The sequence below is a fragment of the Peromyscus maniculatus genome, chromosome 7 (genome assembly GCF_049852395.1).
Source record: "Peromyscus maniculatus bairdii isolate BWxNUB_F1_BW_parent chromosome 7, HU_Pman_BW_mat_3.1, whole genome shotgun sequence".
NCBI lineage: Eukaryota > Metazoa > Chordata > Mammalia > Rodentia > Cricetidae > Peromyscus > Peromyscus maniculatus.
Genome location: NC_134858.1, coordinates 70,276,017 through 70,291,316, shown reverse-complemented (window position 1 = coordinate 70,291,316; position 15,300 = coordinate 70,276,017). Strand labels below are relative to the sequence as shown.

General features: G+C 48.1%; 2 protein-coding genes across 9 annotated transcripts in view; one reads left to right on the top strand and one right to left on the bottom strand.

The window, feature by feature from the left end:
* Nedd4 (NEDD4 E3 ubiquitin protein ligase) overlaps nt 1–10,711 on the bottom strand; it is a 91,798-nt gene extending 81,087 nt beyond the window's left edge. For all 7 annotated transcript variants that reach the window (XM_076576657.1, XM_076576658.1, XM_076576660.1 and 4 more), the window contains exons 1-3: nt 10,582–10,711; nt 5,011–5,178; nt 3,837–3,910 (exon numbers count right to left, since the gene is read on the bottom strand). In XM_076576657.1, the coding sequence (XP_076432772.1) occupies nt 3,837–3,910; nt 5,011–5,178; nt 10,582–10,626 (287 nt within the window). In that variant the 5' untranslated portion in view covers nt 10,627–10,711. The remainder of the gene's footprint in view (nt 1–3,836; nt 3,911–5,010; nt 5,179–10,581) is intronic.
* On the top strand, nt 10,209–13,470 carry LOC143274278 (uncharacterized). Of its 2 annotated transcripts, none has more exons than XM_076576664.1 (3): nt 10,209–10,722; nt 11,627–11,693; nt 13,339–13,470. In XM_076576664.1, exons 1-2 carry the CDS (start codon nt 10,272–10,274, stop codon nt 11,662–11,664), a joined length of 489 nt encoding a protein of 162 aa, XP_076432779.1. In that variant the 5' UTR covers nt 10,209–10,271; the 3' UTR covers nt 11,665–11,693; nt 13,339–13,470. The 2 variants fall into 2 exon arrangements, with proteins under 2 accessions (XP_076432779.1, XP_076432780.1); XM_076576665.1 differs by lacking the exon at nt 13,339–13,470 and adding an exon at nt 12,534–12,602.
* Nucleotides 13,471–15,300: the final 1,830 nt, after the last annotated feature.

Here is a 15,300-nt window from a genome sequence, read left to right as displayed (position 1 = left end):
GTGTCTGTGTGTAGATGTCTGTGTGTAGAGGTCTGTGGGTGTACAGGGGGATTTGTGCGTCTGGGTCTGTATGTAGGGGTCTGTGTGTGTATGGGCAGATTTATGTGTCTAGGTCTGTATGTGTACGGGGGATTTGTGTGTAGAGGTCCGTGTGTGTACGGGGGATTTGTGTGTAGAGGTCTGTGTGTGTACGGGGGATTTGTGTGTCGGGGTCTGTGTCTGTCGGGGTCTGTGTGTGTGTACGGGGGATTTGTGTGTCGGGGTCTGTGTGTAGGATCTGTGCATGAGTGCTGGTGCCTGCAGAGGCCGAGGCTTTGGAAGTCCCTGGAACTAGAGACACAGGCAGCTGTGAGCTCACAGACATGGGTGTTGGGAAACACTCTTATCTGCTGAGCTTTCTCTTTCCAGGCTCATGGGATATTTCTTCAAGTATCTGTTTTAACGATTTTGAAAGGCATGAGTGTTTTTATCCATTATAGAATTTTCCATTTTTCCTTTAATTGTCAAATTTTGAGCCACACATCTCAGAGTTCTGATAGGCATACACCCATTTCTAACTATTATAATCCTGATCTGGAAATAGTTTCACAGTGAACCTTTATTTCATCAGATTTTAAATGTATACTCTGTAATCTTTATCATACCAGTTTTGAATTCATTTTTCCCAACTTAGTTGTGTATTTTAAGTATTTTAAGTCTATCTTTAAAGAGTTGCTTCACTTAAATGTGCACACATGCAAGTACCTGCAGAAGCCAAAAGAGGGCAGTGGATCTCCTGGAGCTGGAGTTCTTGATAGGTGTGAGCCAGCTGATGGAGGTCCTGGAAACCAAAACCTGAGTCCCAGCTTCTTAAATATTGCCAACAAACCTTCTACTTAATGGCATGATACCAGGATCCTTGAGCCCTCCCCACCCCATACATCTCACTACCAGGGATTCAACATAGACTACCCCAGTCTGGATTTCTGAAGGTGTCACTCACTATATAGCTCAGGATGGCCTAGACCTCACAATTCTCCCGAGTGCTGGAATTACAGGAATGGGACGCCATGTCTAAAGAGTGTAACTTTCTAGTTTCCTGTGTTTGCTTCTCTTCATTAACATGTCATGTCATGACCAACATGACTGGACACAAGTCTATAACTCCTTGTAGGTTTTCCTCTCCTTGCCCTAATCCTTTTCAGAAAACAATGTGTTTTGTACTGGCTTTTTTATTTTTTCAAGAATTTCATTTTAAAATTTTGGCTTTTTTGGCAGGATGACAGCCCACTCCTTTAATCCCAGCACTCAGGAGGCAGAGGCAAGTAGATCTCTGAGTTTCAGGACAGCCTGGGCTACAGAGTAAATTCCAGGACAGCCAGGGCTGTTACACAGAGAAACTCTGTCTCCTGTCTCTAAACAAGCAAGCAAAAAACAAAAAACAGAAACCAAACTTGTGCTTTTACAAACCTGTAACTCCTTGCGTCCCTGTGGGTGGTTTATCTATGTCTTTTATCACACACCCTTAATGACTCACTTCACTCATGCTTTCTGCTGTTACACTGTTCTTCCCTACAGGGTCACAGCAGACACACGTGGTACAACGCTCTTTATGCTGTACTCGCCATGGATGTTCCTTTTATCTATAACATGAATCCAAAAGACAAGGTTGGGAATCATGACTCCAATGGGCCCTGGGTAAGGTTAAGAGCACTTGCAGCTCTTGCAAGGGAGCACAAACATGGCAGCTCAAACCCATGGGTAACTCCAGTTACAGGTAATTCAACACCCTCTTCTGCCCTCTGTGGACATCAGGCACACATACACAAAGACAGAACACCCACATACATACATGAACATTTTAATTAAAAGAGAAGTATCTGTAGATTGTAGATATTGTTTCTGATGCTCTTTTCCTTTCTGAGGATCTGATCTTCCATCTGGCAACAAATGTCTGTATTTATCACTTCTTTAATTTTACAAATTCAGTAATTCAGTGATGCATGTGCATGTTAAGTGCAGTGCCTGCGGAGGCCAGATGAGGGCATCAGATCCCCTAGAGTTGGTCACAGGCAGTTCCCTGGAAAGGTCCTCTGCAAGAGCAGTACAGGGTAACTGCGGAGCCACCTCCAGCCCCTGAGGTTTTTGCGAATAGAAAACTGTGATTCACTGATTTCACTTATCCTTGCCCCCCACCCCACCCCAGACAGGGTTTCACTGTGTAGCCCTGGCTGTCCTGGAATTCACTCGGTAGGCCAGAAATCAGATCCACCTGCCTCTGCCTCCCAAGTTCTGGAATTAAAGATGTGCATCACCACCACCCAGCTTCAACACTTACCTTTTTGTTTTTGTTTTTTTGGTTTTTCGAGACAGGGTTTCTCTGTGTAGTTTTGGTGCCTGTCCTGGATCTCGCTCTGTAGACCAGGCTGGCCTCAAACTCAGAGATCCGCCTGGCTCTGCCTCCCAAGTGCTGGGATTAAAAGCGTGCACCATCACCGCCCGGCATGTTTTTCTTGGTTTTTAAGATTTTTTTTTTTATTTATTACATTTACAATGTTGTTTGCATGTGTTCCTGCAGGCCAGAAGAGGGCGCCAGATCTCATTACAGATGGTTGTGAGCCACCATGTGGTTGTTGGGAATTGAACTCAGGACCTCTGGAAGAGCAGCCAGTGCTCTTAACTTCTGAGCTGTCTCTCCAGCCCCACCCAAGCATTTCAAATACCGTTTTATACCTGTAGAATTTTCCTTTTAATTCATTGTTTGTTTATTTGGTCTCTACTTCATTCCTGGAACTTCTAATGTTTTGACTTACCATGTGCATATATTCTTTCTTTTTTTTAAAATTTTTTTGTATTTTTTGTTTTTCTGGAGACAGTGTCTCTCTATATAGTATTGGCTGTCCTAGAACTCACTCTAGACCAGACTGTCCTCAAATTCAGAGATCCACCTGCCTCCCAAGTGCTGGGAACAAAGGTGTGCGCCACCGCATCCTGCTCATATACTCTTATTGACTGACTGTGTTCCATTCCCTGGATCTTTGCAGACCAGGTGATGACATGTTGCACCATAACCACTGTAAGCTGGGCTGCAGAGAATGTTTCCTCTGTTTATCTATCTTGTGTGGACAAGGGTCACAAACCCTGTTTGTTGGGCAATGACTCTCGGCTCAGACCTTTGACGTCAGCGGAGTCCAGCCCTTTTTCCTCCAGAATCTGCACCACTGCCATGCTTCCTTCAGAGTCCATCTTCTGTTTCTCCCCCACGGCGCCCACCACCCTCCAGATTTTCAGGCTGTGGTGACGACCAGCCACTGCTCCAGCTTATGATTCTATGAAGCTTCAGACTAACTCCTTTTGTTTTCCAGACAGGGTTTCTCTGTGTAGCCCTGGCTGTCCTATAACTCCCTCTGTAGACCAGGCTGGCCTTGAACTCACCTGCCTCTGCCTCTCAAGTGCTGGGATTAATGGTGTGTGCCACCACCACCCGGCTCAGACTAACTGCTAAAATGGCAAACCACTCTAGACTCTTCTCCAGGTGTAGATCCCCACCAGCACGGCCTTCTCTCTTCATTCTATGCCCAGAGAGCTACTTTTTATATTGTATCCTGGGTATAATGGTTATCCGCTAAAGGGTTTAGAGAATTAGAATTTTATACATTTCTTGGAGCAAAACTCAATAATAAATCTTTAATTTTACAAATTCAGTAATTCAGATACCAAGAAATATAATCTGGAATGATTTTGCTGTGCATCAAAATTTGCTAATATTATCATTCAAATTTTTATTTAATCAAAGTTCAAGAAAAAAACTAAGAAATGTCAAATTTTAAAATGCCAAGCCCGTATATTATACTTACCTGGCTCCCAAGATGTCTTTCTTGGCCAGGCCTATGCCGGCTATGACCTTCACTCTTACAACTCGGGTGTTATCCTGAAATATAAATGGTTCCGTTTTACTTTCATGTAATTATGAGGTATCTAGTACAATAACAATCTAACCCAATAGTAATACTCAAATTAGAGAAGTCTTAAAATAATTATCTGATTAAAAGCTACATAAAGGAAAATAAAAACAGAAATTACTATTTTAGATAGTTGATCACATGCAAAGAACTAAAGTTATTACAATCAATAAGAATTTAACATTACAAGAAAATCTAATGACAAATTGTAACTAGTGAAGTTACCACTGTTGCTGTGTTCATAAATCAAAAGCTCACAATCTCGGGGCGATGGTGGCGCACGCCTTTAATCCCAGCACTCGGGAGGCAGAGCCAGGTGGATCTCTGTGAGTTCGAGGCCAGCCTGGGCTACCAAGTGAGTCCCAGGAAAGGTGCAAAGCTACACAGAGACACAGAGAAACCCTATCTCGAAAAAACCAAAAAACCAAAAAAAAAAAAAAAAAAAAACTCACAATCATTTGTAGTAATTACTAAGAAAAGGTAATTATTTTTAAAGGCTCATCAAATAGGTATAAACAGAGTACACATACTGTACTATGTCATATACCAATTATTTTGCATATCATACTAGGATGAGACTATGGGAGACCTTTTTTGTCTTAAAAAGGACATATCATCTGAGGGGAACTAGGGGAAGGAGTTAGTGTGGTGAATGTGATCAAAATCCACTGTTGTGGCTGGGTGTGGTGTTACACCACTTTAATCACTTAGAGGAATCACTAGGCAGATCTCTCTGAATTTGAGACCAGATTGGTCTAGATAGGCCAGGCTAGTCAAGATTATATAGTGAGATGATCTCTAGAAAAGATAAAAAAGGAAGAAAGAAAAAGAAAGTCGTAGGCTGGAGAAGTAGTTGAGCAGTTAGCTCCGCAGTTAAGAGCATTGGCTGCTCTTCCAGGACCTGGATTCAATCCCCAGCACCTGTATGGTGGCTCACAACCATCTGTAACTCCAGTTCTAGAATATGAAGACCTCTTCTGGTCTCTATTGACATTAGGAACACACATGGTATACAAACACACAGACAGACAAAACATTCATACGCATAAATAAGAATTTAAAAACATACATTGTGGGACTGGAGAGACAGCTCGGTGGTTAAGAGCAGGTGATCCTCTTCCAGGGAATCCGGATTGAACTCCCAGCACCCACAAGGTGGATCACAATCGTCTGTAACATTACTTCCAGGGGATCCAACACCATCTTCTTCATTCTTATCCAGGCAAAATTCCCACACCTGTAAAAATTTAAAAAAGAATACATTCTATGAAATTCTCAACCAATTAAGAAAATATTATACTTTCTATCTAAAGAGGTACATACCAAAACATTTAGGGGGAAACGGCACAAATTCTGTATCTTATTCTCAAATAGCTTAGCAAATAAAAAGTCAAATGTGAGTCTGTCTATGCATCAACACAATGTTATCACGCTGTGGACTGAGCTCATGGCTGTGGAAGTGTGTGTTATACACCCTCTCTTACCTCGCCTATAAATTAGAAACAGTTTAAATCAAAAGAGAATAGGTATGGATTCATTTCGGCTTCTGAGAAAAATACACTTATGGGATTTTTTTTTTTTTTTGGCTCAGTGTTCTGTTTGCATGTGTCCTTGCAGGCCAGGAGAGGGCGCCACATCTCATTACAGATGGTTGTGAGCTATCCTGTGGTTGCTGGGAATCGAACTCAAGACCTTTGGAAGAGCAGTCAGTGCTCTTAGACATCTCTCCAGCCCCATTAAGGCATTTTCTTAGTAATTGATGGGAGAGCGCCCTGCCCACTGTGGGTGGGGCCACTCCTGGGCTGGTGGTCCTGGATGGTATAAGAAGGCAGGGTGAGCTGAGCAGATCTCTGAGTTTGAGGCCAGCCTGATCTACAAAGTGAATTCCAGGACAGGCTCTCTAAAACTACACAGAGAAACCCTGTCTCAAAAAACCATGAAAGAAAAAAAAAGAAAGAAAGAAAATTCCAGGTAAGTCTAAATGAAAAAGAAAACCTTAAAAGCTCATGAGAGTCTAAGGTGCCTGCTGCAAGCCCTGTGACTTGAGTTCATATCCTGGGAACCACATGGAGGAAGAAAACTGACTCCCATAAGCTGTCTTCTAACTTCCACACATGCACCATGGCACATGAACATAACACACACAGAGTAAATTTCTATTTCAGAAAAAAAAAAAAAAATCAAAAGAATTTCCTAATACCTCTATGGTGTTAAGTAGGAAAGAGTCAGGGCTGGAGACAGCTGAACTGGTAGAGTGTGTGCCTACATGCAGGATGCAGCCAGGAGCATCTCATCTTGAACTCTAGTGACCCCGCCTCCACTTCCAGACACCTGGATTACAGGTGAGTACTATCACCTCCATAAACCAGCCCTGCCAGACAGGCACTTCATCAATAAACCGCTCTCCTCCAGCCTCCAACACTGGCCTCTTTGTTATGGTTTACTCCTGCTATTTTTAATTGTATGTGTGTGTGTGTGTGTGTGTGTGTGTGTGTGTGTGTGTGTGTCCTTGTGGGGGCCAGAAGAGGGTGGTACAAGGTCCCCTGGAGCTCAAGTTACAGGCAATCGCGTGCTGCCTACTGAGTGCTGGGAACTGAACTTAGTCTTCTCCAAGAGCAGCAAGTGTTCTTAACTGCTGACCTTCTCTCCAGCCTCAACACTATTTCTTTTGTAGGAAAATCCAATCCTCACACACAGATGCTTGTCAGAAGTCAAGAAATTAAGTGGTAACCGTTTGATTCCATCCCCTATCTGCAGTAGGTGCATCTAACTAAGAAACCTACTTCTCACCAACACTAACTAGGAAAGTTTCCAGCCTCTAGAGGTCTGGCAGCAGTTCCCCTGGGAGGAGGAGGCTGGAAGGATATCAGGTAACCATCCCCAGGTCCACTTCCTTCTCTCCCATCAATGACTGGTGAGAAATGCCTGGCACCTCCAATCCAGCGCTCTCCTGGGGGCAGACAGGCAGATCTCTGAGCTCACGGCCAGCCTGGTCTACACACGGAATGCCAGGTTCCACAGTGAGCCCGTTTCAGAACGAAATGGGTGACAGGAGCTGCTTTCCACTGTAAATCCTAAGCGGCCACAGGAGCACATCGTGGAAACTATCCCACTTGTTCACTTAGCTAGTGCTTTAATGTAAAATGTCTGCAAATAGGACCTCTTTCCACAGTGCAGACAATGAAGAACTAAGACTCACGGAAAAGTGGGAGAGGCACTAGATCCACTTCAGCATGCTTTAACCCTCACAATTCTCCACATCCCATGCCATTTCTATTCATTTCTCCTTGTTTCAAATGGGTTCGAATCTATTCCCTTCTTTAGGAGATTGGAGCTCACAGTATAGCTCAGGTTGGTCTTACAGTCAGGTGATTGTCTGGCTCTCAGCTTCACAAGTGCTGGGATTACAGGTGTGTGCTATGATGGACTGATAGAATACCTTAGACTTTTTCTTCTCCTGAGACAAAGTCTCTCTATGTAGCCCTGGTTGTCCTGGATCTTGTTATATAGACCATACTGGCCTCAAACTCACAGAAATCCTCCTGCCCCTGTCTCCCACGTGCTGGGATTTAAAGTATGGGCTAGCACATCTGGTTTACACAGTGCTGAGGATCCAATCCATAGCTTCAGGCATACTAAGCAAACACTCCAACTAAGCCACACCCTCAGCCCAACCACTTTTAATCAACAGCAGAGGGCTGCCTACTCCCAGACTCGCCTATGAGTTCAAAAGGTGACAAAGCAGCCATGTTTTTCTTTAAATCAAGTGTGGAGGGGTGGGGGGTAGGGTGGGGGGGGTGTAGGTTCCAAGCCCCCGTTTGGTTTTGTGATAAACCAGACAATAAATGCCAAATGACATCGATGAGCTGCCAACGACAACCAGAAAACAGAGCCCTTCTGTCTCTCCACCAGACAGCGAACTCCTTGGAGGCAGGCAGTCTTTTACCTGTTCCGTATCCCTGGTGCTTGGCACAATGCAGTGAACAGTAATGAACGTCTGCTGAGTAAATATTAATAACCCCATTACCACCGCTCACCATGTCTGTCTCTATCCTACCTCACTCGATTTCCTTAATGTGCACAAGACGTAAAAAGATGGAGGAAATCTGAGTCATGGCACACATCTATGCCTTCCCTCTTCGGGGGACTCTAACAGTCCCTACTACAGAGGTGGGGTTTCTAGCCCGGGTGCTGCTGAGCACCTACTAGGTGCTGCACAGATTTCTAGTTCAGATGGCCCGAGAGGGACGGGGAAAGACGGCTTTAGCAATATTCAGTCTGTGATCAGCTGGCTTTGCTGGAAGGAGGTGAGGGAAGAATCTGGGAGAGCCAGCCTCCACGTAGCCAGAGACAGCCCCAGGGCAGGGCAGGATGCCAGCCTGAGGTCCTGCGCACTGGGTGGTTACAATGTGGTGCATTATCTAACTCCTTCTACACAACGGGCACGCGTCCGACTATCACCCCGCGCTAGAGCAGGCTGAGGACTGCTTCTGGGGACGAGAGGCTAGGACCATCTGTCTGCCCATCACCACAGTAGTCTGAGCATGACCTGAGAACTCAACTTTCTTCTAAAGGTTTATTTATTTTGTGTGGAGGAGAGTGTCTTGCCTGCATGTATTCATATGCACCGTGTCCATGGCTGACTTCCAGAGGTCATAAGAGGGCATCATTTCAGATGGTTGTAAACCACCGTGCGGATGTTGGGAACCAAACCCAGGTCCTCTGCAAAAGTAGCAACTGCTCTTAACTGCTGAGCCATCTGTCTGTACAGCCCCTCCTGTAACATTCTGAAGTATGTAGACATTCAACCACCGTGCCTTTAAGAACTCACTGCTCCCAAGTATGACGCAGTAAGTACCCACTATCAGCCTTTGCCTGCCTCCCCCGCCCCTTCCAGGCCTCTGGTAATCACCAATCTACTCTCAACTTTTTAAATAAAGATCTATTCTTTTGTGTGTTTTTGTGTGTGTGTGTGTGTGTGTGTGTGTGTGTGTGTGTCCGTCCGTGTCCACGCGCTTTCGCAAGTGCCAGAGGCAGGAGGAAGGCTTGAGATCTCCTGGAGCTGGAATTACAGGTTGTGAGCTGCCCCATAAGGGTGCTGAGTACTGAACTTCGGTCCTTTGCAAGCGCTTTTAATCACTAAGCCATCTCTCAAGACCCTCTACTTATAATTTTTATAACAAAAAACGTTTTAGGTTTCTTCCCATGGGTAGATTCTTAAGTACCCATCTCTCTACGCTTGGCTTATTTCACATAAAATGTCTGCCACTCCACTCATGGAGGGGGGGGGAAAAACAAACAGCAAAGAAAAAAACAAAGAATCGCCTAAAAAAATCAAATATTTCACGTAGTATGTCTTCCATTCCTCCGATGGAGGAAAAAAAAAACAAAGGATCGCCTAAGAAATCAAGTATTTCACACAATATGTCTTCCATTCCACCCATGGAGGAAAAAAAACAAAGGATCGCCTAAGAAATCAAATATTTCTCGTAACGTCTTCCATTCCACCCATGTTGAAAAATACAAGGATGGCCTAAGAAATCGAATTTTAACCGCAACCCAAAAAAGGTTTTCAAAATACCCCGCAGTCACCATTCTACATTAATAAAGTGCCCGCTGTTGATAAACAAAAAGCTTTCGGGGAAGAGGGGGAAAATGGAGGGCGCCAACTTGCTCAGAGAATGCAGCATTGCAACAGCGTCTGCAGGTACCTGAGGAAAGAATAGAAATCGGGGGGTTGGGGATTTCGGGCTAACGGGGTCCGATCCTGATAAAAGGCACATGGGACCGCTAGATCAAGCCGCAGGAACTCGCAGATGTGATGCACACGCGCACACGGGCACACGCGCGCACACACACGCACACACACTCTGAAAGGGTCACTGTGGAACGCTGCGAGGCCCTCCATGCCCCACCCATCTGAGACGACCGCCAGCTCCATCGAAGCTCTCTCCCCTCAAGAGGGCCTCACTTGTCGTGAGCGCCAGGCAAAGTCGCGATTAAGTTGTTCGACTGTAACAGATCGCCTGCTTCAAATCCCAGGGCTGCGGTTTTTCAAAGCCAACAGCTGTGGGGGGGTGGGGGTTCTTTAAAGTATTTATATTTCCCCGGCCTTGGCTTTTTTTTTTCTGCCCCCCTAACAAAGGCCGTGAAACAAAGCATGCACTCCCCCCCCCACCCGACAACTGCCGCGTTGTCCAAGGAATCCCACCGCCCCGCGCTCCCACCCTGGCCCTGGCCCTGGCCTCCCCGGGAAGCCATCGTAGGGCAAGGCGCCAAGTTCTGTCCGCTCCCGCGGCGGCAGGAGCGGGATGCGGGGGGCCCCCCGGGATGGCGCCCCACCCAAGCCAAGCCATCGCCCTCCCCGAGAGGGTGCGCGCGCCCAGCCCGCAGCCGGGGCCCCCGGAGACCGCCCGAGAAGCCGATGGCCCCGGGCAGCGGGGCGAGCAAGCCCCGGGGTTGGGGGTTGGGAGTGGGGGTGGGCGGCCTGGCTCCCGCAGGCCGCCTCGTGCTCGCCCCTCTCCCCGGCTCCCTGCCCGCGGGACCCGCTCCGGGGCGCGCGGCGGGGCCCGGGCCCGCATCACCCGCCTCCCCCGCGCCGATGGAGGTCCCCCCGAGCGGCCCCGCAACCGCCCCGCACCTCGTCCTCCGGGAGCCCCGGCGCCTCCGCCTCTTCGGCTGCCATGTCCGAGCTCACGCTGGACCAAACCGCCCCGCCCAGGCTGCAGCGGCGGGAGAAGGAGAGCGAGGAGGCGGGCGCTGCGGCTGAGGCCCACCCCGGGTACGCACGGGGGGGAGTGCAGGGGCGCACGGCGGGAAGGGGCGGGGCGCGGCGCACCGCGGCTGCGCGCGCGGCGGGGCCGGGGCGCGGGGGGCTGGGGGGCTGGGCTGCAGCAAGCGTGGCGGGGCCCGGGGCGCGGGGGGGGGGCTGGGCTGCAGCAAGCGTGGCGGGGCCCGGGCGCGGGGGGGGATGGGCTGCAGCAAGCGTGGCGGGGCCCCCAGCCACGAGGAGCTGCTCCGCAGCGCGCCTGCGCGTGGTGGGGCCCGCGGCGGGGGCGAGCGCGCGGGGGCGGGGGCGGAGGGGGGGGGAGGTGGGTGGCTGCAGCCCGCAGCCCCTGCCTAGGACTGGAGGGAGGGACGGAGGGGAGAATGCGGGTGGGGGAGGGGAGGTGGGGGGAGGGGAGGCCGCAGGGGCGACGACCACGACCCTCTTGCGCAGAGAAAACAACCTTGCGGGTTTTTTGGTTCGACCACAACAACCACCAACACCAACTCGGGGTCTCCCCCGGGGAGCCCGCCACGACTCGGCCCCGCGTTGAGAGCCCCGAGATGAGGCGCGCTGAGCCCCAGCCAGGAGCCACCTCTGCAAACGTGGTCTGGCGGACCCGAAGCCATCTTAGGACCCGGGAAGGGAATGCGCAGGCCTCGATCGGGGGGTGGGGGTGGGGGGTGGGGGGTGGGGGAGTCGGCTCCCATTCCAGCCACCAGGCTTAGGAAGCCATCCAAGCGCGCCTAGCTGGAAGAAAGAAAGGGTGGGGGAGGGAAAGGAGAGCCGCTAGTCCCCTTGTTTGGAGACAGGGCTTCGTGTGTCTCCCAGGCCAGCCTCCAACTCGGCTTCCTTCTGACTCCCCCCTCACTCCTGAGCCTCGATTACAGGCCAACGTGCTATCTTGTATTTTCAATAGTTGCAAAATGTTGCCGAAATAGAGACTCTGAGACCTGATTTCAGGGATCGCGAGAGAGCTAATGGAGGTAAAGGCCCTCCCTCGCCACCCAGCTTCACAACAAGGGAGCCCGACGCCCCACACCTACATGGAGGAAGGCGAGAACTGGTTCTATCCAGCAAGTTGTTCTCTGACCTCCACGCGTACCTACAAAATAAATACGTGCTTTTTACAGATCCGATTGCAATTTTCCCAAAGAAAATTTAACAAATTATGAATTTACGAGTCAACTTTTAAAATATTGACAAGTGTGAGCAATCGATTGTTTACGTAATATTTCATTGAACTTCGGCAGAATCCATTTCATTCATACTAGCTGTCGGGATTCTGTTAATATGTAATCCATATTTTATCATTTGTGTTAGGACAGATGTGACAAGTAAATATGGGCACAGTATTCCTAAGTAGTAAAATTGTTGGCTGACTTAAATCTAACCACGATCGTGGGACTAGCAGTGTACATTACTGGTAAAATGATGCCTAGCATGTGCAAGGCCTCGGCTGGAGCCCCAGCCTCACAAATAAGTAAATAAACAGGCAGTTGTAGAATCAACTCTTTAGCTTTATAAACTCACATATCTCTGTTCTTAGATGTTAAGAATAAAATAAGCTAATTACAGTGGCGATTGCCTTTAATCCCAGCACTCAAAAGGCAGAGGCCAGAGGATCTCTGAGTTTGAGGCCAGCTTGATCTACATAGTGAGTTCCAGGACACCCTCAGCTACATAGTGAGACCTGTATCAAAAGAAGGAGGAAGAGGAGGAGACGGTGAAGAAGATGTGAATATATTCCATAGGTCTGTTATTTTTAGAGTAATGACTTCTCCGAATATCTCACTGTGTTGTTTTGTTGTGTTTTAAATTACCAGGGTCTCACTGTATAGCATTGACTGGACTTGAAGTCCCTATGTAGACCAAGAATCCCCTCAAACTCACACTGACAAGCCGGCCGGAGCTCCCTGCATGCTGGGATTAAAGACATGCACCATCACACCCGGCATTGTGTATTTTTTTTTATATTTAATATTAAGTAGGTCATTCATGTTATTTCAAATAAGATCAGGAATCAATTCCGTTACTGATGTTTTATTTAATGATGGAAGAACAGACAGCTTGAAATTGGCAATAGGATCATTGAGAAATCCCCATTAGATTATGAGTGAAGCATTTGATGTTAATTCCAAATCCCAGTTTTTGACTCGTGGTTCTTTTCTTTCCATCCGGTGAAAATCATAAGGAAGGAATAACCTGGCAGGTGCTTAGGTACAATAAACAGGAGTGATTACTATCTCTCCGCAGAAAACTGGGAGGGGCCCTGTGAAGCCAGCTCCTGAAATGAAAAGGAATTAATGGGAAAAAAAAAACCTTTTTCTCTATGTATTCTCTCAGCTCTATGGAATATTCATGGAGGGGGGGGTATGTGTGGCTTGTGTGCTACAGTGAGCATGTGGAGATCAGACACAACAGTGTGGAGTCGGTCGATTGAACATGGGTTTCCAGAGTCCTCATAATAGTCCTTTTTACATATCCTTATACTCTTAGTTCTGTTCTTCTGAAGAACCCTAATGTATGTGGTATGGTTATGGTAACTGTTAAGTATAGTGATGTAGGTACTCTAGACCTCAGTTTTTCAGATCTTTAACTCAAATCCTTCTCTTTTTATTCTCTTACGAGTGTGTTGAAATAAGTGCTTGAAAAGTCATGGGCTGGGAAGACTCCAGCACCTTGCCTTCCTGGGAAGCGAAGAGAAGCCCGCTGGAACCTGGGAGCTAGAACCTCAAGCAGTCCCACAAAGATCCTTCCCACACAGTCCTTCCTGTCTGTAGCGGTAGGGATGGAGACCCAGCTTCACATTGTCACCTGCGGCAGCCTGAGGACTTTTTCACTAACCTGTCCTCAGGCAAAACCAGATCCTCGGCCACACCACAGAAAAGGATTTCAGGATTAACCTGTGTGAAGCAGAGCTGGGAGTTTATGACAAATAGAAGAGAGAAGAAAGCATACGCCACCGAGAGCGTGGGTGTGGGCTTCTCAGAGAAAACACTGCCTACGTGTCTAAGCCCAGGACATAGCGCGCCGGTGGTCTCAAGTTACATCTCAAAGGGTTGCTGGGAAATTGTTTTCCTCTCTTTTTGTTAAGTGAGATTCTAGGGTGGCTCCAGAGATACCCTGGATGGGATTTCAGGCAGGGAAGATAAAATCAGGGCCGCTAGCATTGCACAAGGAGTTGGGACATGTTCTTCTACTGTAACTGGGGTTTCTGATGAGAATCTTAGTGGGCTGCAGGTGCATAGCCCGGAGGTGGGGGAAGGCCTCAAGCAAATGTTAGGTGTGTTGCAGTGTGTGTGTGTGTGTGTGTGTGTGTGTGTGTGTGTGTGTGTGTGTGTGTGTGTGGTACGTGGTGTGCTCCTGCAATGTGAGTGCTGGTGTACACGGTGAACCATCTGTTCACCTTAGATGTGCAACCCAACAACTTACCCTTCTTCTCTTATGACCGACCCCTCTCCCCCCACACACACTCTTCTTATTTTTTATTCTCACTGACCTGTAACTCAGTAGGTAGGTAGGGCTGGTCAACTAGCCACCCCCAGAATTCATCTGTCTTCTTCTCAGTACCCAGGATTGCAAGCATATGCTACCACACCCGTCTCTTCCACATGGATCGTGGGAATCAAACTGAGGTCCTCATGCTTCCAGGCAAGCCCTTTACCCATGAGCCCACGCTCTTGTGCTAGGCTTCTCCATTCTCAACTGCTGAGTGGCTTCAATATTCCCCGGTGTTTTTGTCCTGTCTCAGCTCCCGCATAATGCAGACACACCTAGCTGAAGCCAGCCAAGTCTCCTCTTTCGGCGTGGATTGATGGATTGAGCACACGTATGAGTGTGCACAGCCATGCAAAGGTCGGAGGACAACGTGCAGAGTCAGTTCTCTCCTTCCCCAGCGTGGGCCCCAGGGATCAAATCCAACGCATCAGGCTGGGTGGCAAGGGCTGCCTGTGGAGCCCTCTTGCTGGCCCCCAAGTACTTTCTTCCCAGTTCCCCCAGAAAGGGTTTCTCTGTGTAGCCATGGCTGGCCTGGAACTAGCCCTGTAGACTAGGCTGGCCCTCAAGTAATTTCTTTCCTTTCCTATTTAGTTTGTAAAAGCTCACTATCTACTCTGGAGTTCTCTGAACCTTTTTCAATTCTGTTTTTGTTTTTTGTTTTTTTGTTTGTTTGTTTGTTTGTTTTTTTCTTGAGTTTCTCTGTGTAGTTTTGGTGCCTGTCCTGGATCTCACTCTGTAGTCCAGACTGGCCTCGAACTAACAGAGATCCACCTGGCTCTGCCTCTCGGTGCTAGGATTAAAGGTGTGCGCCGCCGCCGCCGCCGCCGCCGCCGCCGCCGCCCATCCCTTTTCCAATTCTGTCAACCAGTTTGTAAACCATATTTTGCTCAAATGAACCCTGAAATATTAATGTGCCTGTGTTCGTCTTTTAATGGTTCCAATCTCAGCCCAGGACGCTTGTGTATGCCCATGACCATGGAGGGGAGAGCCTGGTATTTTACCCCAGCCATGCTGTTGAATTGCACAGTTGTTGTTGGTTTGCACATCATCCTTCAGTTGGCATCCCATCTCTAAGGGCTCCCGATTCCCCTG

Coding starts and splice junctions, on each gene's coding strand:
- LOC143274278 (XM_076576664.1), top strand. CDS start 10,272: ATGGCGCCCCACCCAAGCCAAGCCATCGCCCTCCCCGAGAGGGTGCGC. Junction 10,723..11,626: donor GCGGCTGAGGCCCACCCCGG/GTACGCACGGGG, acceptor TATTTTCAATAG/TTGCAAAATGTTGCCGAAAT.